Source organism: Castor canadensis, chromosome 6 (assembly GCF_047511655.1).
Source record: "Castor canadensis chromosome 6, mCasCan1.hap1v2, whole genome shotgun sequence".
Taxonomy (NCBI): Eukaryota; Metazoa; Chordata; class Mammalia; order Rodentia; family Castoridae; genus Castor; species Castor canadensis.
Window position 1 is genome coordinate 39,230,230 of NC_133391.1, and position 27,862 is coordinate 39,258,091.

The window sequence follows — 27,862 nt, forward strand, 5'->3', positions numbered from 1 at the left end:
ATCAAAATGGCCAGAGAATTTAGGTCAAGGTGAGTTTATTGTCCAAATAGCACAACCTAATTGCATTCAAAACCATTTTCAAATCCATCTTCAAAGCCATCTTTAAACTAGTCAGAATAACAGGTTATTATTTTTTAAAATCACTTAACACTGAACACAGAAGACCTCTTAAAAGGCACTGACTATATCATGTCACCATCGTAGCCAATACGACGTGTTCCTATACTTCCTAAAAACCTTTTTGTTCATACCAATCATGCTTCCTTAGCACTCTTCTAGAAACCTGACCAAAGAAACACCCACACCTCTTATAGAGTACATAGTGAGAGAATAACATTGACTGGATATGGTATCACACTCGTTTTAAAGCAAATTAAAAAAAAAAGAAGAAAAAATAATCCAAGACAAGAAACTATAACTGAGAGAGAGATAGAGAGATAGATCTGAGGTACATGGTACAAGGGTAATGAAACACAATGGAAAAAATTGAATGGCCCAATGATCTGCTGGTGATATAAGATTTGGCCAATGGTAAGAACTAAAACCAATGAAAAATAAGAGAAACTATTTTTTTTTTAATGTGAAAGACAGGCACCTGTCAAAAATTATTGGAAACTGTAGTAGCTACAGTCTGTAAGGCACTTTCTCCCCAAAGTAGACTGTAATCCAAGGGATCAATCTGTAGCTTCAACGTTTGTGTATTCATGATGGCTTCTTACAACCTGAGCCAAAAACAGGGTCTGATAGCCCAGCCAAGTTTAAAAGCAGAGACACATAAACATAGGAGAATGGTTCTGGCCGAAGTGACCATTCTGGGTTGTGTAGAATCCAGAATCATCAAACGCCATGTGGTATGGAGGAATAAGAAACACCCTTGCGGATCTTCCTACCCTATTTTGTACAGTTGTTGAAAACCGCCTTCAGTCTACACCAACAGAAGTCTGCCCTCAAGTCTATACCTACAGAGGGTCTGTTGGTTTAAGGGGATTTTCCTGTCTCGGCCTTAGTTTCCCTTTTAAAGCTATTCCCAAAATTGGACTGTCTCAAAGATAAACAAAGAGGAATCTTTTGGCTTAGAAGTCAACTGGGTTCAGACTTCCTTATTCCCACCTCCAATTCCCACACTACCAGTATTATCTTCTTGAACTAGGAAAATCAGTATTTACAGGATGTAAGGTGCAAGTCTATTTCTTCTCCCAGCCCTGTCTTCCATGGCCTATGGAGAAGAACTTCCCTTGCTCTCTTAGAGAAAGTCATCCAAACTCAGCCTGTCAGTACCTCGGCTATCAGGGCACAGTGTGGAGAGGCCCCAAAAGTGCTAGACTGCAGGAAAACTACGGAGCTCCTTCTGAGGGTCACTCACCCTGCTAGCAAAGGATGCACTTGGGGGGAACCAGGTCTGCCCCTGGTCTGGCTGGTAGAGAGGCAGAACAGTGCCTGCAGTAGAAAGCACGCAAGCCAAGGGTACGTCATGCTCTTCAGCGGGCTTCTGAGGCCTTCCAAAATAACACGGCCTCTAAGAAGAGCCCCTCCTGGAAGGAGCTCATATCTCTCAGCACCTGCAGAACATCCAGCCCAGGGATTCCCACGGAGCCCTATTGCATCCTCCTGTGGGCTTCCTGGCTGTTAGGAACCTGCATGGAATTTCCTTATGCTTAGCATATATTTTTGGCATACTAGGATTTCTTCCCTGTAGGATTTGGTCAAAACAGGGGAAGGATCAAAATTTGGCAGGCTGGGGGGAACACCTTAGCCCCCATTAATGGAGAAGAAACAAAGAAAAAATAAAGACAAGATACACAACAAGGTGGAAAAAGACCAGAACAAATTTGTAATCCCTTTTCTGGGAGGTGAGAAGTGGGGGTGGGGGGAGGGGAAGAGCTGGAATCCATGGGGAGGACTGATCCCCTCTGGAACAAAACTTCTACCAAAGCGACCAAGGTCCAAGCAGAGGGCATCAGTCATCTTAAGAACATAGAATCCCTTCTTTTGTGAAAGCAGAGAAAAGGCAAAAGAGCCAAAGGGAAAAAAAAAAAAAAGAATCCTACTCCTACTGTCTCACTAGGCCCTAAGGATGGGAAAGAGGAAAAACTAGAAAGGTCCAGTGTCCTCTGGCTCCAGATGAGGGGACAGTTACAGACTGCAAGTAGAGAATGGCAGCCTGTCCCCTTCCTTACATGCCAGGTTCTTTTGTTCACTGCTTCTGTTAGAGCTGAAGGATTAATCATGAAAATGAACGTGAACCTTAATTTCTCATCAGGCTCCAAGTCTCCCAAAAATGGCAGCCATCATGCCTGCCCAGTTCTGTGGGACTTTTGGGGTACCAGAAGAGTATGCTATGCCATGTGGGCTCTGGATAAAATACTGGCTAAGTACTGGCTGCACAACTTTCTCTCTCAAACTTCTCAATTCACCACCCACTTCTCCACCAGAAATTCCCTAAAATTTTAGGGTCTTACTAACTCTCAAAATCCTAAACCCTCCTAACACACTTCACCAGAGACTGGCTCATCTGGAATTTCATCTCTGCAGAGAAACAGCCTCTCACGTTCTTTCAACTTCCATCCCAGACTCATCTGACCAGTATCCTGTCCATTCAATGGGATTTGAAACCTGAAGTCATTTAATGCCACTCAGCAGAGGACCTGGCCCCGCATGCTTGCCTGCCACAGTCCAGGACAGAGGTGGGAGGAGAAGTATCACTCACATTGCGTGCTCACACACCTACATATTCAGGCCTGGGAAGTATTCACAGACCATCCTAAATGAGGGTGCCTATGCCAAGGAAGGGACAAAGAGGAGGAGAAACTGGGGGACCTCTCAAGAGGAAGGGGCCCAAGCAGATGAAAGCCCTGCTATGAAACTCCAACACCTTGCTGGAATTTGTTCTCGTTGTTTCTGGATACCTGGTGGCTGTGAGCAAATCATGACTTCCTAGTCCACTGCAAGAATGTTTGTGTTGAATGCCTGCCTTGTGGGGAGGGGGGAAGGAGGGAGGGAGGATCCCTTGGTTCAGTGTGTATTTTCCATCATGATGAGGATACCGGAGTCAAAGTGGGAGCCTGGTGACCTTCCTAACTGAAAAAAATCTCTGGGTGTGAGACCCTGGGGTCAAATCTCCCATGCTTTCTACCTGTGAGGGGGCCTAGCAGCCCCCTCTTCCTGTTCCCTCTGCTCCTTGTGCTAACGGGCTCCCAAGCAGAAACTGCAGTTGTGAGGTATTATGTCACAAAACGAATCACTGTCCTTTGTAGTTATTGATTTTGCCCAGTAAATCTGAGGTAAAGAATACTCTGTCTTTGAAGAATGTGATCAGAGGAAAAAAAAAAAACAAAAAATAAATGAAAAACCAAAAAGAGAAAGAGAGAGAGAAAAAAAAACCCATGAATACATGTGACCAGAAGAGAATAAACTATGAAAGGACTTTTCCAGTACAAAGAGCTCACATCCAACCATCTACTTCAGGACTTGGAATTGAAGCAGTAAAATAATATATTATAAAAATGTTTATAAAATAGCAGCACATTCTGTGAACATTACAGCTAGGTACTGTTAATGTGAATAAGGATGAACGATTTTAGCTTCTTAGCAGCGCAAAAAAAAATAATAATAAACTGAACAAAATAAAATGAAAGAGAGAGATCCTTAGTCGTTTCTCCATCTTCAACCCTCATATTGTAACAAGGCAGAATCTGTGTATAAAATAATTCTTCAAAGTAGCCCTGTTCTGATTTTCTTTTTTTTTCCACTTAAAAAAGGCAAATATTTTAACAAATAGCTTCATTACCTGTCAATTACAATTGTGCAAAAAAAAAAAAAAAGTTGTGGCTCTAACTTCTGCTAACTGAATGCCTCTAAGAAGTGGAGAGGAAAAGAAAATTCAAGTACACTGAATACAACTTTGCCATAAAATTAGTAATAAAAAAAAAAAAACGGAAAAGGGAACTAAATGCCACACCCTGATGTTTTCAGCCGTCTGTCTTTGTACCAGCAATAACTTTTCTTTCCACATCCAAAGGAAAAGTATATAGATGGGAACTCAGACGCTTCTACGCCATCCAAATGGTTTCAGGTGTTTTGTTTTCAGGATTTTTCTGAGGAATGTTTTGATGGGAATGTCAGCAGAAAGGGCTGTCTCCTAGCCCTGGTAGAGACACCAGAACTATGTACCAGACCATGTCAGATTCTAGAAGTGAATAGTAACCAGGCTGGGGGCAGGAAGGGAAGGGGCCAAAGAGAAGAGGGAAAGGAAGATTCAGTATGAGGTGCATAAACCATCCCATGTATCCCCCAGGAACAATTTTTCAAAGTGCTTTTCGAATGGAACGGTTTATAACAATGCTAAACTGTGAGCCAGACATGCTAATGAGCACCAAAAATTACACTTTCCTAATAAGGGATGCCAAGGTCACCTCACCCTCTTTCATACAAGAGAAGATTCCATTCCAGATCCCCACCAATGGTCTCCATCTGCCCCCATTTTCAGGTGAGTTTTAGTTAGGGCCTGTAGCTAAATTCCCCATTAGAGAACAATATGGCGGTATCTGCAATGAGCCATGTTTGGAAGAAGAAGCAGGAGGTCACCAAGCACAAGACCTAGGAGCCAATCATCTGTGTCCTACTGGCAAAACACAACATTTCCTTTAGGTAGCAGCTACTGTGGACAGCAAGTTCCTACAACAGAGGCTCCGTCTTAGTGAACACCTGGTTAGGTGTGAAAGGTACTTCTACATCCAAAATGGTTCAACTGTGTTGACTGATTGTTTTGTACTCCCTCCCCATCATGCCCTTCTCATTTCTAGCCTTCTTGAGTTCATTGCTTTGCAATCTAATCATGCCATAAATGGCGTACACAGTTCCTTGCAACTCTGCTAAAAGGGATGTACGTGGTAGTTTACAACATGAAAAAAACAGAGTCTCCTCTAACTTGTTCTCATACTGTAGGCGTACATATCCTCGCTACTCTGCAGGCTTTCCTGTAAGCATCTTACTATAACTTTTACATGATCCAACATAACTGTTCGCATATACAAGGGATTCCCTTATGTTGTACTTTGAATAGGCAACAAATGCTTTTAATTATTCTGCTTTTATAGGACCTTTTTCTCTCACTTCTAAAAGATCTTTAAATATGATCTAGGTGGGGGCAGAATTTTTTTTTTTTTCAACTCAAAAGAACAAAACATAACCAGAGAGAAGGAGAGAGCAGATGATGGAGACGCCTCTCTCATAGGGCCAGATGGCATCCTCACAGGTCGATGTCCCGCACGTCTGTAGGGGTGGTGGCTTGGTCCAGTTCATCCTCTGACTTGGATCCATCCCGCTGCTCCTGGCGGAACTGCTGCAGGCTGTTAAGCAGCACGGCCTCGATCTGCTCCTGGCAGGCTTTGAGACAATCCTAGAAAAAAAGGGGTCCAGGTCAGAGCTTTAGGGGATGCATGGGACACAGGGACCATCATGAAGAAGTCAGCCACAATTCCACTCTTCTCGTTCCACATTTGTCCTCCAGTAGAAGGAAAAAAAAAAAAGAAGTGTTCTGATAGTTTTAGTCTGATGATGGCCCTGGTACAGAAGCTATCTGGGAAAGCTGGGAGGTAGCAGACAAATGGGAAGCCCATTAGAGGAGCTGCAGTATCAATTCTAACGTCACAAGCCAGCATCTGTGACAACCTAAGGGAGATGGAAGACTGACCCGACTTGACCTGACCATCATGGAAACTATGTTTAACTATCAGAAACAAACAAACAAAAAATCCTGCATTTTCTGCTTATTTGCCATTCCCTAGCTCATTTCATAAAAAGTACAATACAGAATGTTTACAAAATTCTGGATACTTGAGCTTGTCTAATTTGGGAATAAGCAAGAATCTGCAGTGTTGGTTTTATTAGTCTATATTTGGTAGGGAAAATCCAGAGAGAGTTTGCCCCAGGCAGAAGCTTCTATTAGCTGGGTGACATGGAATGCAATGGCAAGTCATGGCTGTCACTTGGGAAGGGACTGTGGCTCATGCTAGTATGTGGGGGGTGAGCCAAAGAAACTGCTCTTAGGAGGGGTTTTCCAGCCTCTCTCCTGTGCGAGGCTGGCTTCCTGCTCATTCTGAAGCACATGCACATATGGAAAATATGTAGACTGAATCCCCCTGGCTTTCCATGGCTTCATATTCACTTCCCTTTGTTCATTTCACTATGCAATTTTCACCATCTAGAGGTTGCTATCTGGCCAAGCACAAAAGCATCATCTTTATTTTCCAAAGACCTAAAATAAGGTTGGAGTTAATGACCATGAAGCCAAGTTTCCATTCCCCTACCCCCTGTTTTTCTTTCCTATCTCTCATCTGTTCCATGTTTCAAACTATAGCTTTTCTTAAAAATTAAGATGAGGCAAGACAGAGGCTAAGGACAGAGGTGAAATATCACCCAGAACCTAATAATGATGGAAAGAGGGAAGGTGGTATTTGCTGCCCACAGCCACACTTGAATCTGTTTGTCCATCAGGATGGCAAAAAGTTCAGAGTAAAGAGCCCCTAAGGTCATACATATGAAGTGCTGTGCTAAGTGGTAGCTCAACAAATGATCATTATTTACTTACTATGTGTAACAGTGAATCAGCCCTTGAGTCTTAAAGACTGGGTCTTGTTGTGTTTTGTAGACTGGCCTTGAACGTCTAGGTTCAAGTGATCCATCCTCCTCCCTCAGCCTCCAGAGTAATTGAGATTTCAGGTGTGCATACCACCACCTGGCTTATGTTTCTTTTAAAGTCAAAGTTATAGCATGTACCTAAGACTGATGAAGGGTAAGCTGTAGGTCTGGCCTTGGGGATAATACTGAAGAAGAGGGGCCCAGCAGGGGCCCCTGAACAGTGCTGAACCAGGACCTGACTCTCACACTTCTCTGTGGTGTCTCCCAGTCACATCTTTAACCCCCGTTTGACCTCTTTCAATAGTGATTTATAAATCTGGGTCTTGCTGCCTCCCTATTCTGCTCTTCCAAGGCCCATCCCCCAAGACTCATCCAGCAACACTGGACTCATAGGTTACCACTTGCCCTAAAAACATCCTTTCCAGGGGTCACTTAGTAGAAGATATCTAAAAACACTAAAGCCTTACAATCTAAAATAATTCATTTTAAATGCAGTCAAAGCTTACGTGGCAGTCAACATACAAAGCAAAAGTTGCTATAGTCAAAACTACTGTTTGTGTGTGTGAGAGCCAGGCATGGTGGTTCCTGCCTCTCATCCCGGGTTCTTGGGAGGTAAAGGTAAGAGTATCACATTCTGAGGCTAACCCTGGGCAAAAGCAGAAGACTCTATCTGGAAAAAAAAAAACAAAACTAAAAGCAAAAGGGCTGGGGATGTGGCTCAAGTGGTAGAGCACTTGCCTAACAAGGGTGAGGCCCTGAGTTCAAACCCCAGTACCACTACAAAAATAACCCTGGCACTTATCCTGCTGAAGTTGGGGTAGAGGCTCATGTTCCAGCTGAATACCGTATGAAGGAGCCGACTTGTTTTTCGGGGCTGTGGTATAGGGTGACATCTCCCTTTGAGTCCTAGATCATGGTGTGAGGACATGCTCACCCCAGCAACAAGAGAAGGGACAAGATCCAATACTGGTAGCCTCCCCATTTACATCCCAGCTGCTTCCCCCACCCCCATCCCCTGGTGCACTATTGTTTCCTTCTCTCTCTGTCTCTCTGCTTGTAGGGAACAATCAGTAGGACCTGGGAAGTCAGTGTGCAGCTCTCCTCCACTGTGCAGGTCCACCAGCAGCTACTGAATACCATGTTTAAAGATTTTTTTCCTGGGCCTCAAGGGGGATGAATGAGAACACCTCCATACCTTCAAAGGCATAAGCACATACTTGTTCCCAACTGTATACCCATCCATGGAAGACAAGTCTTACGTAAGGCAGAGGGCCTGAGAGCATCCGCCACCTCAAGAAACCAGCAGGATTCTCAAAGGACTAGGGTTAGTGTGTGTTGGACAGAATTGGAACCATTAAATTAAAAAAGAAATGCTTATTTGGTGCCGCAAGGAAGTTTGCGTAAGATGGAAGAGCAACTTGGTGAATACTTTGTGATGCAGTCTGCATGGAAGACCTCGCTCCTCAACAAGAAGCCTAGTGCCTCCCAGCCAAGCCTGGCTGACTTCCCTTCCTCACAGGCTCAAGACTGGCAGCATGGTGAAGTTACCTGCGTTAGTGCATATTCTACCCCAATAACATGGCCAACTTAGGACTTCACGGCATCAGTGTCTTAGCCACACCAGCACCCCAGGGACAGATAATTCTCCAAATCAAGGGACCAGGTTGCAGAAATCACAGAGCATGACTTCAGCCCTTGAGGTCTTTCCCGAGATCACCAGCACTCCTGCTGTACCTGGTATTCAGCTTTCCTTTCCAACCATCCAAAACTTCAAAGGAACAGTTCTGAGAACTGTTCTTCTGCAGGGAAGATGGGATATCTGGCAGTCACTTGTCCTAGACTTTCAGAGACCCGGGATTTGAGATAGCACACAGAGGAAGAGTCAAGAATCAAGAAGATGTGCACAGGTCTTCTGAACAATGTGGAGGAAGAATTCATAGATTTCACACAAAATGCACACTCTCTTTTCTTTGCTCTTATTTTAGTTTCAATCCAAATCACTATTGACTCTAACCAACTCTTGGTCTTTAACCCCTCTTGCTTGGATGAGCAAAAGGATGACTTGCAGTTATTGAGAGACCTCGGACCCCCTTCTATACTCCCCTAGAGACACAGCAGGACACTACGTCTCTCTGGGTATCCATGCAACCTTCCTTCAGGTTCCACTTCCTCACAACTTGACTTTCAGTTACGGAGTCCATCATTCTCAGATCAGCCAGATGCAAACTTTTTGGGAACAAGAGACTGTTCTATGCAATGCCCACCAAATGTTCTATTTTCTGCAGATGAGAGACTAGTACACCCTCCCTGCATAGTGACACCCTTGCTTAGCCTCTCAGGAACCCTCTTGGACCCCGGAGGTATGGGGTTTTCTGTGAGCTAGTGTAAAGCAAGGAGGAGATGTCTACATACTATGAAATAATCACAGAACTGGAGAATTTGGAAGTCTGGGAAGTCTTACAGATGGAACAGGCAAATGCCTTCATCCAGCCTGGAGGGCTGGAATGACTTGAGTTAAGTCAAGTCTTTTGGCTTTATTAAGGGCAAAAGTCCAATTTCAGAACTTTCTTCCTATACACCTCTGCCTTTTCTAGGCTCTAAGAAAGGACACAGGCCAGAGAATCTCCAAGAAAGGGAGGCCCCCAGTGTGTGTGTATGAGAGAGAGAGAGAGAGAGAGAGAGAGAGAGAGAGAGAGAGAGAGAGAGCCTCCAATGGAAAAACACTACATAGTTGGGTACAGTCACTTAAGCTATAATCCAGCTTCTTGAGAGGTGGAAATCAGGAGGATTGTGGTTTGAGGACAACCCAGGCAAAAAGTTAGCAGGACCCATCTCAACAAACAAGGCATGCCTGATGGCACACAAGGCTTAGGTAGGAGGATCATAGTCCAAGGGCTGCTCTGGGCAAAAGTGTAATACCCTATCTAAAAAATAACTAAAGCAAAGCCCAAAAGGGCTAGGGTTGTGACTCAAGTGGTTGAGCACTTGCCTTTACAAGTGTGAGGCCCTGAGTTCTAACCCCAGTACTGCCAAATAATAACAATAATAACAAAAAGATGCTACGTGCAAGTGATGTGCAGCCACTGTAGGACCTCAGCTTTGTGACAGCCTCCCAAAGCACCAGGCATTGTGTTAAGATGCCCCAAATTAAGTTGATTAAAAGGAAAGCCATAATGCTCGCCTGTCAGCCTGGACAGGTGGCACTCCACAGCACCGCAGGTCGGGCAGCCCTCCAACTCCTGGGAGGACTGGCCCCTCCCCTGCCCCCTTCCTCATGGTTGCGGGGGGGGGGGGGGGGGGGGGGGCGGGCCCAGCCCCGGGCCTGACAGCAATGTCTATGATCTGCAGTTTGTTACATGGCCTTAGACTTCCTCTGCTTGCTGGCTCAGCTCCGTGCCCTGCACCCTCCTCTGCCTCCATGAATGGGCCGACGGAACTCCTACCATTCACCCCCAGTGTCACTGCACCACCCTTTGTCACCACACACGCACTGCACTCAACAGGGGACAAAGGGCTGAATGAGCCCCAGACCCGCGGCCAACTCAGGCAGACAACTTAGGAAGCTATCTCATTCTTCCTTTCTTTGCTGGCTGTTTGGCTCATTTCCTTGCATACTAAATGAGGCAGGGGAGGGAGGAGGAAGCCCACCTCCCTGCCTCCAGCTCCCCTTCCATCAGCTCGTTACAAGGTTCCTGACCACAGATCCTACAAAGGCCACTGCAGCCACCATGCGTCACAGAGAAGCCCTAAAGAATGAGGTGTGCTATGAGTGTTCTATGCTCCTAGCTAAGGAAGACCCAGAAGTGATGCTGAGGACCCCAGGAATAACTTGTAGTCTCAACTGAGAGGCCTTCTGCACTACTAGTTGTTTTTATTAATTCCTTACTGGCAACCAAAATCATAAGATGCCAGGATGACCCTAAGGAAGCAATATTCTAGAATCTTCTCTGAGCAATATTTATGAGTGCAACAAACAGGGCTGGAGGTGTGGCTGAGGTGGTAGCAAGACCAAGGCCCTGAGTACAATCTCCAGTATTGAAGTTAAAAGCATGAATTTACCAAAAAACAAAAACGAACAAAAAAAAGCAACAAAGAGTTTTGATGTCTCTCAGATAGATAAAGGACAAATATCATGACCCGATGATTACAGGCTGTCTGAGTCTTGCTAAATAACCTCCCAGTAACTTCAACCTCAGCTTCAACTGAGCGCTGAGCTCAATTCTACTCTTTAATTAGGCAAAGTGTGTCATCAAGTGTGAAACTAAGTCATTTGCTGGAAGGGAAAGGCAGGTGACATTGAGAGAGCCCTACCATGATTCATGTTAAAATGTGTGTGTGCGTGTGTGTGTGTGCGTGTGTACACATACACACAGGGACACCACTGAGAAACCTGTTTGAGGCCCATCTGCCTTTGTCCTTCCTTCCTTCCCTCTCCCCAGTGAGGATGCCAGGACCTGGATGAAAAGCTGAGTCCCAATCAGGTTTTATTCAAGAAGTCCTAGAAAACCAGTGAGTGAGAGAGCCCAGCACTGAGGGGACGGAAGAGGAGCCCGGGTTCTGCGGGGGCCCAGGACGGTGGCTGCCTCCTCTTAAGCTCACCCTTGGCAACGGAAGCCCCGGTGGATGGTCCCCAGAATGCCAGCCTTCCTCCCTGGCTAGTAGTGTCTGTTTTTAGCAACTCTCAGCCCCTGTAAAACTGTCAGGCTCCTCACTCAGCTTTTCCTTCAGAAAGGAGCGTTCCGGTTTATTGTGGCTCCTTCCAATCCTGGCTGTGTGTCGCCAGCCAGTGAGCCAGAGAAAGTGACCTGGCCATCTCAGAGGAATCACAGGGACTCCTCTTTCAAGAGCATGACCCTGGACAATCCCTGACCTGTCATCTCAACTGGGAGCCTACACCATAAATTTGAAGATATGGTTAAGTAACAAGGTGCATGGGGGGAAGGAAAGGGGCAGAGCTGGCATGAACTTGGGGTGCTCCAAGTCAGCTTCTGTCTGTCAGTGTATGGACTGAGGCAGAAGTGGTCCAGCTGTGTGTATTTGACTTCTCCAAGGGAGGGCTCAACACAGACTTTTGGGTATTTTTGTAGCATGGGCTGAGGATGGTATATATACACACACACACACACACGCATAATACCTATCTATATAAATATAACAACATATAATTAATAAGTTCTTTGAAGTCCAGAGCCTTGAAGTTTGTTTTCCATGTACCACCCACCTACTCCCAACTTCCAGCACGGTACCTGGGGACTGGGCCTAGCTCATTTACCTCCTAACGCAGCGGTCTACAACACTGGGCATTCAGTAATTACTTCCAGAAAGGAATGGAAAGGGAGTGCTGGAAATACACCACTTCTTGATTCATGAAATGGTAAACATCTCAGGAAGCAAAACTTACCTTCTTCCAGCCCGTGTCTCATGTCTGTAATCCCAGCTACTGGAGAGGCCTAGCTAGAGGCCAGCATGGACAGATAAAATGTTAGCATAACCCCATCTCAGCAAAAAAGCTGGAAGTGGTAGTGTATGCCTGTCATTCCAGCCTCACAGGAAGCTTAAGCGGGAGGATCAAGGTCCGCTCCAGCCTGAGCAAAAAATGTGAGACCCTATCTGAACAACAACTAACGCTACAAAGGGGCTGGTGGAGTGGCTCAAGTGGTAGAGTGCCTCCCTAGCAAGTGCAAGACCCTGAGTTCAAACCCCCATACTGTCAAGAAGAAAAACAACACCCATTCACCTCTCCCCAAATGTTAATGTGTTCTAAACTAGATTTTTTTGTTTTCACTCTGAAATTCAGCTCTTAAGAGAACACAAGCTGATGGACAGGAAAAGTAGCACTTGGGAAGTTGCATGTATCCACAAACAGCCTAGCCCAGTGAGGTGAAACCCTTATCCCCAGGGAGAAAGCCAGCAAGCTCTGAGAACAAGACGTAAGGCTGAAACTTCCTGAGGTCCCAAATGTTTATCTGAATAGGTGGAAATAATCTTATGTTCGACTCACTGGGTTCACACTTGGATTTTAGTATCAAAATGTTTATCCTCCAGCCCATTATTGAGAATGGGGCCCGGACATGCAGCCCAAGTCAAGAAATGTGGTGCAGGCCCTGTGTACCACTGAACAGCTGGGGTTTATAGGAAACTGACACCTGCTGTGACAGTTACTTGAAGGGACTGGCTGCTGCAGGCTATCTTCTCCTTTTGAGATGACTGGTTAGCAGTCACAAAAAGCAAGACCAATCCAGGAGCCTCAGTGGCAGCTGCAAGGAGCAACTCTGTCCATGTGAAACCAGTAAGAGGGCTGAGGGCAGAGAGATGTGGAAGAAGGCTGGAGACCAGGCAGGGTGGCCAGCCGATCAGAGCAGCTCTCTGAAAGAGGTGACAATAGCTGGGGCTCAAACTCCTGTCCTGGACACTTTGGTCTCCAAGAATACAGGCAGGGCTTGTCTTCAACTGTCTTGGAGAGTTGAGAAAGGGAAGGAACAGACCATTTCTGTAAGCACCAAGTTCTATCCATGGTTTTTCTTTAGAATTAGTAACGCATTCTTCACTCTGCACTGGGGGGGGTCTTTGTGGTCTGTATTTTGGAGCCTTTGCTGAAACAATACATTTGGAGCCAGCATTTTGAAAGTATACCTAGAAACTGATTCAGAGAAGGACTGAGGATTTGTTTCCTCAGGTCCTATAACACCTGCCACTTCTTTGAGTTGCTAACAAATGCCAAGGTGGATGGGTGAGAAAGCCAACCAGCCACAGCCACTGGGGCTCTGTGAGGTTCACCTTCTGCCCAGCATCTCTTGTGGTGGCTTCAGCCACAGGCCCGCACAGGGCCATTCTGAATTCCCCTGGAACATGAGGAGGGAGTCACCATGAAGTCCCCCGGCATTCCTGACCCTCTCCATGGTGACTCATGAAGGCCTCAGAGCCAGCACCTCTCCCTTGAGTTGCCTTTCAACCAAATGCTTTCTTTTTCTTTTTCCCCCCCAAACAAAAAAATCCCAGGAGCTGTAGCAGAGGGGAGTGTCAAGTTCCAGGTTGGAGTCAGAGTTCTCTTTGGTTCAAGTCCCACCTCTGCCACTGCCTGCCCCTCCCCAGGCAGGTCTCTTTGCCCTCTGTGCTGCTCGTGGAAAACACAAGCAATGCATCTTTGACCTCTGAGAACCATCCTGGCTCAGACCCTCCATGACTACAGTGTCCTGGCCACTGGAATCGGGGCCTCACTGGAATCTGATCTGTTTCAAAACCTTTCTTCTAAAGAGTTCCAAATTCTGGCAGAAGTCTCTGGGCCGTCCACACAGAATGGAAAAAGTCTATAGCTAAGAATAGTTTCTTAAGTTTTTATACCACTTTATATTTGAGGGTGCTTGTTAATCCTTCACTACATTGAACAAAAAAGCAAGTGAGGGCTAAAGAAGTGGACAGGGCCAGATGCCATCCTCACAGGGCCATTTCTTTAGTGTTTGCTTCCTCCTGCGGCTGATTCCTGGGTCTAGTTGTTCCCTTTCTCTGTGTCTTCACCACCTCAGCTTGTGTGAGCAGGTCCAGATACTCTCTACTACAACACGTACGTACATGGAAATGAGGCAGTGATTCCTGCCCACTGGGAAGCTCACACCACAGAGGAAATTTAGCCAACAACCCTTCCTGCATCCGCTGGCCAACTTCTTATCTGTATTTTATGGCACATGGACTTTCAAAACCTTAAGGAAGACTCACTGGCTGAATGCTGTACTACTTTAAATGTTAATCTTAGAAAACAGACACCAAGAAAAAAATCCCTCCATCACTTATCCCCAAGCTAAGAGATACCAAGAAGGTGGCCGCCACCTACCACATCAGTGTTGGTGATCTTGGCCAGCAGCTCGGTCAGGGCATCGCATGTGAGCGAGCTCACTTCCTCGTCCTGCTGGAGCCCACAAATGGCTGCACCCACACTTCCAGTTGCGATCATCGATGGTGGATACATGGCGAACTTGAAGTCTGCAAGGAACAAGAGGCGTAAGGTCAGTCAGGTGCAGGAGGAACCTGGGGCCTGAGCTCACTGCTCTTCAGATACTCCGAGGTAGGAAGGTGTCAGCTGAATTAGAGACTCTTGACCCCACAAGGCACCTTCTCCATTGGCTCCTTTCTCCACCCAAAGCCCTTTATTTGTCACACTATGGCTATTCCAGATATTAAATGAGACTGAGGCAGGGAAGGCAGTTCATAGATGTGCACACAGATTACTGAGAGCTCAAGGTCCCCAGCTCCAAGTCCTACAGTCATGTGAGGAGTTGGTATGTGCAAGGTACTATTCTTAGTTCCAGTGGGTACAGTGAGGTGGGCAAGACATGGTCCCCTTTGGGGGTGACAGTGGAACAGAACAGAGGAGGTCACACAGATAAGATACCCGATGAGCCCCACAGCTGGGATGAGTCAAGGACTTTAGATGTTGAAAGGAGGTCTGGGGGCAGCGGGGGATCAGGAAAAATTTTATGAAGAAGATAATCTTGATAGGATCTGGCCATATTCTGTGGACACGTTTTTATATGTTTAAAAAAAAAAGAAGTAAATGAAAGGAGAGAAGCAAAAATGCAGCAGATATGATGAGTAGGGGTCAAGTTTCACCCAATTCTCAACTTCTAGCCCAGAGTCGGAGGTCCTCTGAACATCTGGACAGAGGACAGCACCAATTAACTATCATATCCTAATCACACCCACTTCCACTTCCATTTCTCCACAAAGACAGAGGATTGGCCTGTGCTACAGAGGGCTCAGACCCAGGCCCGAGACACTTCTGTTTTTCTCTGAGCACATTCCAAAGTGGCTGAATGACTGCAGTCCTGCAAGTGCTCAATCCATCAAGGGGGGATGAAGACAGCCACAGCTGGCTCCTGTTACAGCTCCTGATAGCTCCAACTTACCAACACGCAGTACACCTCAACGCTATATCCGTTTCATGCACACATCAATGATACATGGTGCACACAAGTGTGACTGTGATGTTGTGGGTGAGAAACCTGAGAATTCAGAGAGTTTAGGTTGCCTTTGTTCCTGCCTTGTGCTGACATGTTAAACAGGTTACAGTTTCACCACTCATTCGAGTAGCAGTTGTGGTGAGGAGCATATCTTGCAGTGTAAGATCTCTAGTCATAGCACGATGCTGGTGAAACCACTGTGTACAGAAGTGTGTGTTGGGGTGGAAGGTGGAGCACAGAGGGACTGATGAGTCATACCAAATTATAGCAAAAATATGAGGCTGAAGCTACCAAATCCAGGGCACCCTCCTATTTGCCCTTCTTCCTATACAATGGTCTGTTGTAAGACCATATTCTATGAAAGCGTTTTAAATGGAGCGCCTTGCTGCACCAGCACGGACTCTGCAGTGTTTTTAGAAACACCATGGACCACTGAACCATGCACACACTTCCCCTCCCACCTCGGCTCCATCCCAGGAACACTGAACAGGCCTGGCCGTCTGTCTGTCTCTCCCCGTTGGCTTTCTTCCCTTTGCCATTCACGATCTCTACCTCGAGGGCCATAGCACCCAACGCCTGCTGTCCGCCAACCCCGCCTGGCAAGACAAAGCCAGCCTCCCTGCCTCCTGCTCTGCTGTAGGTCTCTTCCACATGGGTCACAGGAGAAGTATTTCTCTGCCCAATAACCTCATCAGCTCCCCCCTGTGACATTCAGAACACAGAGGAGGCAGCCAGCCCATGGCCCTGGGCCCACAGAGGCCCTGGGTGAGAGCAGCTGGCAGAGAAGGAGCAGGGAAGCGCCCCCAGCCTCTCTTCCCTTCGCTCTGCATACAGGCCTAGCTCTGTTGTGCCTCTGCTGGCAACAAGAGCTCATGCTTAGCATATGAAGCTGGGAGGGATAGGTAGGCTGATTGTCCTGGCGTCAACAGGTATAAGGCCTGTCTACAGGGACTCTTATCTCCCTCCTTTTCCTAGGAAAGTGCTGGGTGTAGGGTGCTTCTTCTGGAGACAGTGTCTCATCAAGTCTTTACAATGTGTTCCTCTCTGCTCTATGCAGCACAGATGACCTGCCCACAAACAACGCATAAAGCACTGTGCTCCAAAGGAGATAGAAACTAGTATCTTTCTCTCTTTTGATTTTTTGGTTTTTTTGATGGTACTGAGGTTTGAACTCAGGGCCTCTTGCTTGCTAGGCAGATGCTCTACCACTTGAGCCATGTTCCCAGCCCCTTTTAGCCCAGAGTCAGACTCTGATCACAATTTCCTACTCATGCTTCCCACACACCACTACACTCAGCCTGTTGGTTGAGATGGGATCTTGATTAACTTTTTGCCCAGTCTGGCCTTGAACGGAGATCTTCCTGATCTCCACCTCCAGAGTAGTTGGGATTATAAGAACGAGCCACTATGCTCAGCCAAGATACTGGTTTCTTAAAGTTGGGGTACCAATTCAGTAGATAGCAACACAACATGGGATGGTAGGCTGTAAATGGCCAGAGGTATACTACATAGGTAACTTCAAAAGAAACCTTTCTTACCTGCAATCAACGATAACAATTATAACCACCTTGTAGTGCTGTTCTGAGGATTAAAAAAAAAATAACCCATGCTTCTGGTTCAGACATAGTGCCTGGTTCAGGGGAAGCAGTAAGTGTGAACTGCCATCCTTATCCGTACCTCCTCTGGGAAGGAAAGGCAGTTCTAACTGCTCCAGATTCAGCCCTGCTTCCACAGAGGTGGAGAAAAGGCACCCAGCATCCCCAAGTTGCAGGCAGATGGAGAGAACAGGTCAGCAGGATGAGAGCCGGGAAGAAAAAGGGTCTGTGCTTCTCAGAGAATCTTTCACTATCCAGTGTGTATGTGTCCCAGAAATGACCTCATTGAGTCCCCAAAGCTGCTTTGTCAGGGGTGGGAGAAACTGAGGCTCCCTGGGGGATTATTAAGAGCAAGTGATGAATGAAAGACCAAATATCAGTAGTGTAGTCCACCATAGCCAGTGTAGCCCACATTCATTCCGATGGGGGTCACCAGCATCACATGTGAGATGCACTGGCCATGACCTCCTCCCTGCTGGTGAGGTGGTGGAGACAAAGGACAAGCCTGGTGGGGATCCTGGCTCTGCAGACACACGCCAAGGGCATGCTTATCCTGCTGGTGGAGGTGATGGTGACGTCTTAATTAAAAGCAACCAGGATGGGGGAAATGTAAATAATGTACAATATAAGTCTGATTGGAATTGTCACTTCAACTCCTTCCCTTTGTAATGAATATATCCTAATAAAAAATTTTATATATGTAAAAAAAGCAACTGAAAATGCATCCATTTCAAATGTCTTGGCAAATGCACGGAAACTTGAGAGGTCAGGTGATTTGTGCAATGTCCCTCACCTACTTCGAGTGTCAGCCCTCTGGTTAAGATGGTGACATTTGGACTTTGGAACCAGAGCTCTGGGGAACTTACAAAAGCTGAACACCTCAAGGTCACCTCCCACATAACCACCAAGGGTATTAATTAAATATCCTTTCATATCAGAAAGGGAAGAAGAGTTCGAAAGAAAGAGCCCCTAGCCTAGGAGTCCAATGACGGGAGTCCTGGTCACTGCTGTAGTACCTGCAGGTTCTGTGACCATGTGCAAATTGTTTAACCTCCCAAGAAGCTGCTGGGGTTCCTGCTGGTCCCCCTAATCGGGGCAAGGGCCACAAGAAGTGTACTTCTTCTAAGTTCCTCAACTTAGAAGCTGCACTTCTTGTTAAGATTTCACTGGAGAAGAATTTCTACACTGTTTAAAACCATGACTTCTGTGTCCCGTTTAGAGTTCAGCCCTGATTTTATCTTGGCTATGGGGAAGACTGAAGAGTGGCTGCTTTGCTCTTGTTCACCACTAGGGGGAAGGAGGGATTTGCTAGAAGGCTAAACAAATCTAGAAACCTAGAGCTAGCTGTCTTTTCCCAGGTGTCTCCCCCTCCTCCAACCTGCAGTCAGGTAAAAGAGCCTGATCCCAGGGTGCTCACTGGCCAAAGAATGACACCAGTGATGTCATTCAGCACACATTCATCTGCCACCACCAGAGGGTTCAGCACAGCCTGTCCTTGTGGGTCAGGACTGCCATGACAAAATAATTGCTAAGGACAATTTAACCCCAAAGGTTTAGGGAGAAGGAGGGGAGGGAGCTGGGGGAGGACGGCACTCATTCATCTTACTGCCAGATGGGAAGTGAGATAGCCACTCACACACTGCTGCTGTCCTTCAGGTCAACATCTCTTCCTCCTCTCAGCCCTGTGACCTCCCCCTGTGAAAGCAGTTCAGAGGATCAAGACAGAAAGGTGGGTTTTAATTCTTCCTTCCTGGCACCCAGGCTTAGTCCCTTCTGGATCCCTTCTGGACCAAGGGCCAAGCCCCCTGAGTTCTCTGGGTCACCAGTCTGGTTGCAACTTGGAGGTAGAAACCAATGAATCACCTTTGGGAGAGATCTGGAGACGCAGTGGGTTGTCGTTACTGGGGCTTGAGGATGAAATAGGGAGGCCTGGGGGACTACTGGTGCATGTGGCTCAAACAGCTGGATGCAACAGCTACAGGTGGGTTCCTAGTGCAGAAAGAGGAGGTGTGGGATGCCTGGGGAAAAATGGATCTCCTCACTGTGCCAAGTTCAAACTCAATACCACTGGCTCTTCTAAACTAGCTAGAATCATGTGTTGAGCATGTTATTATGTGAGATCCTAGCCATCTCAAATGGTCTTCTTTCCCCGTTTGCTGACCCAGGGCTCTTATGCAGAGCCCCCGGGAAGACTAAGGCTCAAGTCTGCTTCCCCAGTACCAAAAGGTCTAAGAGAGGGAATGCAAGTCCAGAAGTTCCCTGGAAGGCCCTCTTACTCCTCCATTGGCCAGGACTGGCCAGGAAACCAGGCAGCATGAAGCCATCTCTCCCACAGAAGCCATTTTAGGCAAGCAGGGAAGGACATCTCTCTCTGCCTTGCCACCATCTTACCCAGAGCTTGACAAAGGAAGAATGATGGCTTGCCACCCTTCCCGTGGCCCCTCTGTGCTCCCCATGCTCTCTTCCCCTTTCACACACACACACGCTCAGCACACTCTGCACAGAACTTCAGCCAGCTCTTTCACAACCAGCTTTTCCCATAAACTAGCCACACAGCCCCAAGGGTGGCTACCTACCACCTTCCTCCCAACTTCCCACCCCTTGCCCTGTCACAGGCCTCCAGGACCTCACCTACAGGTGTTCCCTCAACCTCAGGCAGGACATCCAGGACTGGGGAAAGGAGAAAAGCATTGTGAGGAGCAAGGGGCAGGCAGGAGTGCTAGCTCAGGCTAATGGGGTGGGGTCTCTCTCACCTTTGGTCCTTGGTCATCTAGCACAATTCTAGGCACTCTGGCCCCAGAATGCAGAAACTTCTTTCCCTCAGGGAGCTTACCCCGCAACAAAAGCAGCCTTGGTGTTTGGGATGTTGGGTCAACCTTGCCTGCCTGCCTGCTACAAGCCTCCACATGGCAGAGATCATACATTGACTCAGTTGCTCACACAAGCCCAAGTATGCAGGACAGGGAAGAAACGCCTGGCATGTCAGGCCTGTCCTTTTCAGACCCAGGACGCCTCTGAGGCTTCATATTGGCTCATGCTTCTGACTTAGTTGGAGGTACGCTTTTTCCACTCCTTCCTGACTCCCTGGCCAAAGCTAGCTTGAGGCCCCCAAAAGGCAGTCTCCTGACTGCCCCCGCCTCCCTTTGGACCTCTGTTCTCAGTCCCTGAGTCCCAGGCTCCCTATTCTGGCCCCAAATTTGGCAGCAGCTCCACGTATCTGGGCAAGGAGGCCAAGAGTGGGGGATGGGATCCCCAATTTTAGAGAATGGACTTACAGCCCATTACAGAATCGGGGAATCTGCCCATGCTGGGGTGATTCCACTCAGCACCCCTACCCAGATCAGAGATCAGAGAGGAGGAAGGGCAAACAGGATGAAAGAGCTGTCAGTCAAGAGACAAGGTCAAAGCAGAATTCCGGCCATCAACAGCTGGGCAATGGGTGAGTTTAGGGTCGGGGGGTCAGCTGTCCTAGGGCCATGAAAAAAAAGAACTGGCTGACCCCTCCCCCACAGTGGATCATGACAAGAGGAAAGGGACAGCTGAGCCTGGGAGACAAAATGACAGGTCAATGAGGGACTGACCTCTAGGGCCCAGGCCAGACAGCAGGAGAAGGGAAGGAAGCTAAAGAATTACTGCTGTCCAAAAGACAGCAAAGGCCAATTAATGGGGTGTATAGGGCCTGTCCCCCATGGCTGCAGGAAGGGCAGCTGACTCTACCAAGGAGCACGGGGTACATGTGCTTGCCATGAGGCCTGACCAGGGTCCAGAAGGGCAGAAAGCCACCAAAGACGGAGGCGTGTAATCCTACGCTCCAGACAGTGACAGCAGAGCTCCCTAGTCCTGTGGACACAGACGAGGGCAGCTGGGAAAGCCAAGTTGTATATGCCTATTTTGGAACAGTTAAAATCAGACTCCGTGCAATTTCACATTTAGAACCACAGCATGCTCTCCTATATATCCTCCTGGCTTATAAACCACTGATTTTCATTTTCTTAACCACTCTGCAAAGGCTGTAGGATGATGTATGAACAGGCGAGTTTTGCAGATGAAGTTGGAGTTCAGAGAGGTTAAGCAATCTGTGGAAGATCACCCAGTAATGAATAACAAAGGCTGACCTTTTAACTGTGAGCAAAGCACATACACTCCTGCACATTCTATAACCCTGTGCATGAACTCAGAACAACAAGCAACAAGGTATTAAAATCCCATTAACCTCTGAAGTCCCACTTACACTTCCATCCACCTCCCAGCAAACCTGAGCTGAACCCTAAATGGTTAGTTCTTTACTTAATGTTTCTGACTGTGAAAATATGAACTCCTGACATCTCTCCCTGGATGAATAAGGTTCTAGGGTCTCCTATGGTGACTACTACCAAGAAAAAAACAAACAGTTCAACCTGGCCAAGGTTCAAGTCAACACCAAACCACTGGCTTTATTAGAAAAATGCAAGACAAATGGACCAAAATAACTATGTATCAATCCTGGAAGCCCCACTGTGGGGGAAGAGCTTGCAACAAGAAAATTTCAAGTCAATTGGGGATGGCTATGTTAAAAGCTGTAGCCAGGGCTGGTGGACTCAAGTGGTAGAGTGCCTGCCTAGCAAGCATGAGACCCTGAGTTCAAATCCCAGTGCTGCAAAAAAAAAAAAAAAAAAAAAAAAGAAAGCTGCAGTTAAAACGCAGTCATCAGGAAAAACCCAAGGCTCATCAAGTGAATCCTTACTGAAAGCCAAACAGGTTCACTCTCCTGTTATTCCAGCAGAGGGAAGGAATAATTGCCCTAGTGTAAAAAAAATTCCTTTTGTCTCCCTCCCTTCCCACTTACGGGGCAGGCAGGGTATTTATCTTGACTTTGTTCCTTTAACCTAGACTTGGCCCCCACCCCTTTAAATTTCCTCTTGGGCTTATCTCCAAACCATCCTTTTCCTCAAAAGATTAAAGATTTAAACACAACCCATGAGCAGTATATATAATCTTCAAAGAGTACTTCAGACATCATAAAGAATATTTTAAGAGGCACTAATTTTTTTCCTTACCACACCTGTCCTCATAAACCATTTATGAGTTACGCAGAGAGAATATTCCAGCTCTGATAAACTTAAAAAGCAAACAATCCAGGAATGATTACCCAGAATGACCCCTCCCCTAGAAGTCCACTGGCACAGAAGTCAGTACCCCCTTCTGCCTCCCCTGGACATCCCCTAAGAGCCTCCACTGGCCTCCCCATCTCAAACCTCCCAGCCTCCCCTCACCAGTGGCACACAGAGCGATGAAGGTCTGTGCATGCTTGCGGATCAGAGACAGCTTCTCCCTCTGCTGGGGCAGCCTGCGTAGGATGTGCTCAATGAAGTCGTGAGGGGTGACAGCAGCCAGGTTCCACTTCAACTTGCCCAGCACCACCAGTTCCCACTCCTGCCAAGGAAGGAAAGGAGCGGGAAGAAGATTATAAAACCAGTAGGCTGGGGACCTGGGGTCCCTGATGGGGCTGGGACCCAGACCCCTTTCAATGACTCTCATTAGGACTGAGCTGCTAGGTTGCAAAGTGGGCTCATTTATCACTGGGGCGGGTGGCTAGAGCTTTGAAGTGGGTGACAGCTCTTCTTACACTGCAAATGTCAGGCTCCAATGAAAATAATGAGCGACCAGGTAGTGACTGCCAAAATCCGACTTCTTCTCCTCCCTCACTTTGCCTCCCCCTTCTCCCCGTGCCCAACCCTGATTCCATGAAATGTTGCTGCCTGCCCACCCAGAAAGTTGGACCTTAAAGTAACATAGGCCAAGATCATTGTGACCTTTGGGTAATAACTGATGGTATATGTCTCTATCACAGGATGAATAGTCTTTTTAATCCTCATAGGAAAATGATGCATGTAAATGAAGCTGCAGCTTCCTCCAGCCCAGGTCTTTGGTAACCAATCAGCTGGCTTTTGCTTAGTACCAAAAGTGGCATGTTTTCTCTTTGCTGTTAAAAACCTTCCCTTTTGACACACCATGCAGAAATCTTGGAGATGCGACACTAACAGCTTTCCCTAAATGTTTCACAGCCTTTCTCATCGTGACTAAAGGGCCGATGGTCAGGTGTAATTCAATTTTGCAGACGGAAATAGCTTGGGGAAAGGTGGAGGTGCTGGCTGAGGGTCCTCAGAATCTCTCAGCCACACGCAGAGAAAACGCAACACTGTCTCTGCTGGGCCTCTCGCTGCCACTGGCTAATGGAAAAACCTTGTTTCTCTCTTTTTAGAGATAAGTATGGGAAACTGCACTCAAATGGAAATAATCCAAAAATAAAACCTTAAAAATATGTGTGGTCAGAGCCAGACGTAGTGATGCACGTCTGTAATCCCAGCACTTGGGAGGTTGAGGCAGGAGGATGTCAAGCGTGAGGCCATCCTGGGCTACATAACTATACCCTGCCTCTAAATAAATAAATAAATGAACATCAGAGAGAAAAAATATGCCTGTTGATCAACTGTCTTCAGAAGCAAGAGACAGAGACCACCTTGCCAGTGACCTCACTCTCCCATTCACCCTAAACACCCCAAATCTCTTCCATTTGCTAAGTCCAGGGATAGATGCTAACACACAGCACGGAGTGGCTGTGTGGCCTGGGACAAGTTCCTTTCCTTCTCTGGGCCTCTCCTTTCTCATAGGGTAAAACATGAGGACCCTTCAAGATCCCAGTTTCTGGGATAATGAGATGGAAGATAGAACACAGGCAGGTCTGCAGAGATATAAATTAGCTTGGCTGGTCCTGGGAATATTAAGATATCCAAAAGAATACCTCCAGGCCATCAGCACATGCAAACAAATGAACCAAACGGAAGACTATTTTTTTCCTGCTCTCTGGTGGAGAAAAAACAAACTGGTCTCCCAATTTTAATCTTTTTTTTTTTTTCCTTCACAAGCTTTAAAATCTGCCCCAGCTTTTTGTAAAGAGTTGGGTTAAAAAATCCCAGACTGACTACGCAACATCCAGACTCTTCAAAGATGGCTTGAAACCCAGCCCTTCCTCTTCAGGGGAAAGCGAGCACAAACCACTCCTCGTTATTAAAGGAAGCAGATCTCCCAGAAGAAAGCACCTTTCGGGGCCTCTCTAGGACCAAACCAGAAGCAGCTGAAATCTGGCAGTGGTTCAAAGGTGAAGTCATTCATGCCCCTCTCCACATTCTGGGCAATTCCTCCCCCCAGTCTTGCATGTCTACCACTAGATGGCGGCACAGCACCAGAAAGAAAGGCTCCTCACAAAGAGCTCAGTTCAAGAAACCAGTCAGCCCTGTGGACTTTGTGCAGGCAGGGCCCTGGCAGCAAGGGAGGAGGCCAAGCAAAGGGGGTGGGTTTTCTAAGCAATGCAGAGGAAGGTGCGAACCACTGAAGGTGGGTTTGGGAACTGCTTTACCACTGAAATGGCCTCAATATGGCCGTCCTACAGGAGAAGGCTGCCAGGAAAAAAAAAAAGTTAAGACTGGGTGGGGGAAAAGTTCCTGGCAGAACACCAGAGCTAAGACACGACCCCCTGGGGTAGCAAAGCAGTCACAGTCCCACTGGAGCTAGGAACCCAGGCCTCAGATTCCTCAGTAAAAGGTCACATTTCGACTTTGCTCAAAATGAATGTGATAGCATTTAGTGATTAACTAGTATGCGTACCTTGAGACTTTTATAATGACTGGTAAGACATTAATCATCTCTGACACCTCCAGGTTCTTAAAGACACACCACAATACACTCCTATCAGGTGAGAAGTCACACTGTATTCTCAGATTTCAGGGAAAATTTGGAGCTTAAGAATTACCACTAATTAAAGTATTCCATGTTTCCCTTGCACACACACACACACACACACACACACACACACACACTAACAATTTCAAGCTGAGTTTCACCCAACACAAATTTCTGAGTGGATGCAGCTAGCTTCAGTGCTTTCTTTGCCTGGCACATAGTAGGTACACAAAGAATAATTATCTCCTATTAAAATAATGAGAAATCTCTCATCAGAGTGAAAATCCTAGGTTTTGGGTCATTCTGAGCGCTAAGAATTTACCGATTTGGGAGTGGCCCATAGAAGGAATATCGTCAGGGCAGGATGGAGGAAGAGGAGGGAGGTCATACCAGCAGCTCCTGGGGCTTGATGGAGTTGTCCGTGTAAATGCACAGTTTTTCCGCAGTCAGCGGAATGGTCTCTTTGAGCTTGGAGGCCAGGAACATGCACACGGCACCCAGGAGCTGAAGGTGGGTCTTCGGGGTGGGGACCCCAGCCAAGAAACGATCCAGGTAATTCATGGCCAAGGGGAAAACTTCCTCTTCACACTTCTGTTCCTCACAGACCTACAATGGGAGTTGGAAAGAGGGGGTGGGGGTGGGGGGAGAAAATAGGATCAGAAAAAGAAAAAAAGAATGAAAAAAGCGTAATGTATGGAAATAAAAATGTTTGCAGGGAGGGGGAGGGGAGTAGAAAGTGTGATAAGAATAAAAATGAGAAAACTGGGGTAAATGCGAATAGCCCATCGACGCTCCGATATTGCCACGGAGCCGGAAAAGGGGGCGAATTAAGAATCCCCAAAGCCGGAGGCGAAGCCAGAGGCAGTAGCCGCCCGCAGCTCCGCGCCGCTCCCCTGGCCACTTACTCCGCGCACTCTAACTCACTCACTCTTTTTTGGATTTCGTCATCTTTTCAAAAAATCAATAAAAATATTCTGGAGGCTCCAGGGGTCTACTTCTTGGTCTCATCCGGACCCTCAGACCCTGCTCTATCATTTCCGACAATTGGAAAAAATGTCCGGGGGGTCCCTGTCGCACAGGGGCCGCTGTTGGAGGGGTGGGTGGGGAGCGGTGGGGAAGAGCGGGGGAGGGAGGAGGAGGCAGAGCGCAGCAGCCACGGTAGCTGGACTCGGAGCAGGGGCGACCGTTTCAAAAAATAACCAAAAATCGAGGAAATATCCTAGAAAACCGCTTTTGGCCTGAAAACCCCAAAGAGGACCCAGGCTACCCAAATCGGAGGTTTCGGGTGTCAGGAAGGTCTGTATCTTGACCCCTGGGGTTTTAGATCCTGGGGGGGGAACTTGAAGGGGTGAAGCCGCGGCAGGAGTGTCCGGCTGCGGCCCACAAGGACAGAAACTAGGAACGCGGTGCCGAGCTGGGGGGACGGGGGCAGGGAGCCCCGGAAAAGGACATGAAAGGCTCTGATCTCTCATTTAGGGGTGCCCCGATAAGTCTCCCCAACACACACACCTCCTCCCCCCTTCCTACCCCGCCCAAATCTCCGCGCTGAAGCTGGAAAGTCAAACTGTAAGTAACCTTCCTGAGCTGGGGGTGGGGAGGGCAGACACAATCCGAAGTGGGGTGGCCGGGATAATGGGGTGCTTGGGGGGGGCGGGCGACGAGTTCCAGCCTTTCCAACTGTAGTTTGCAAAGCAACATGGCGAAAACACGGCAGGTCCAGAGCTGTGCATACGTGGGCACAGGGCTGGTTGGGCAAAGATTGTGAGCAAGGGTAAAAAGTGGTTCTTCTGGGTTTCCCTAAAACACACGTTTTCTCAATGTGACTTCCGGGGCTCTCCTGAATTCCCTGTTTCTCTCCCCTTCTCTCCTCCCTCAGTCTTCCCCTCCCCCCTGAAGTGCCAACGCGGAGTCGCAACCACATGCGGGGACCTGAGGCTAGGACGCATTTGCACTGGCTTTTTTTTTGGTGGTGGTGGGGGGAATTGCCTTTTTACTGGGGTCCGGATTTTCACGTTTACTTCCTCCGTAGACGCACTGAAAGCAGCCGCGGCTCCGCAGAGGACAGGTCGGGATTGGGGGGGGGGGGAGGTAGGAAGACCAGGGAAGCCACTTGCAGGCACACGCGCGCGGGATGCCCCAGGGCAGCCTTGCTCGCCCAGATTTTTCTCCCTCTTCCCCTCCCCCAGTTAATCTAGCAGGGAACAGAAGTGTGGCCACGCGTCTCACCAAAGGGCGCGGGGAAACCTCACGCACAGGAGCCAGGGGGCCCGCGCGGGGGTTGCCCTCTGGAAGTTTTAGGGTCCCTGCTTTTTTGGGGGGGGTGGGAGTGCGGGGCTCTTAGTGCATCGCGTGCACACCTACCTCGAGCATCCAGGTGGCCACCATCCTGCGCATGTAGGGCTGGATGTCCTTCTGCACGCACTTGAAGTAGGAGCAGTGAGGAAGGTAGCGTTCTTCGATGGTCAGCAAATTCTGCAGGACACGGTCGTCCAGCAGGTTGCGGTCCGGCACTGCCCTGCGGACCGGGTCCACCTCGCAGCACAGCAGCTCCATGGCCAGCCGGCGACTCGTTCCCCGGCTTTCTCCGGACTAGAAAAGTTTTATTTATTTTTTTTTCGGAGGGGGAGGGGAGAGGGTTCCCCTTACCTCCTTCCTTTGGCTAAAGAGGGTGAGTTTTTTTGGAGGGGGGAAAGGTGAGGACAGAGAGAGAGGCAAAGAGAAGAGAGAGGAAGGGTGGGCGGTGGGCGAGCCGAGCCTCGAGGGCTGCCTAGCTCTCACCGGTCCTCCCCTCCGAACTCGACTTGCTCTCCCCAGCTCGCTCTCCTCTCTCTGAGGCAGTGACGCAAGCTGGCAGGGCAGTTAGATCTCCTCCCTCGGCCTCCTTCCCCTCTCCGGTTCCTCCTCCCCTTCCCTCCCCTCCTTTCAATCTCTCCCTCCCTCCTTTCCCCTCCCTCC

General features: G+C 47.9%; 1 protein-coding gene and 1 long non-coding RNA gene across 2 annotated transcripts in view; one reads left to right on the forward strand and one right to left on the reverse strand.

The window, feature by feature from the left end:
* Positions 1-18: 18 nt before the first annotated feature.
* On the reverse strand, positions 19-27,758 carry Ccnd2 (cyclin D2). The gene is made up of 5 exons (XM_074076248.1): positions 27,269-27,758; positions 25,298-25,513; positions 22,441-22,600; positions 14,468-14,616; positions 19-5,398 (listed from the first exon to the last, which is right to left on the reverse strand). Exons 1-5 carry the CDS (start codon positions 27,458-27,460, stop codon positions 5,249-5,251), a joined length of 867 nt encoding a protein of 288 aa, XP_073932349.1. The 5' UTR covers positions 27,461-27,758; the 3' UTR covers positions 19-5,248.
* LOC141424076 (uncharacterized) overlaps positions 26,024-27,862 on the forward strand; it is a 28,623-nt gene continuing 26,784 nt past the window's right edge. The window contains exon 1 of the long non-coding RNA XR_012448904.1: positions 26,024-26,203. This is a non-coding gene — a long non-coding RNA (uncharacterized lncRNA). The remainder of the gene's footprint in view (positions 26,204-27,862) is intronic.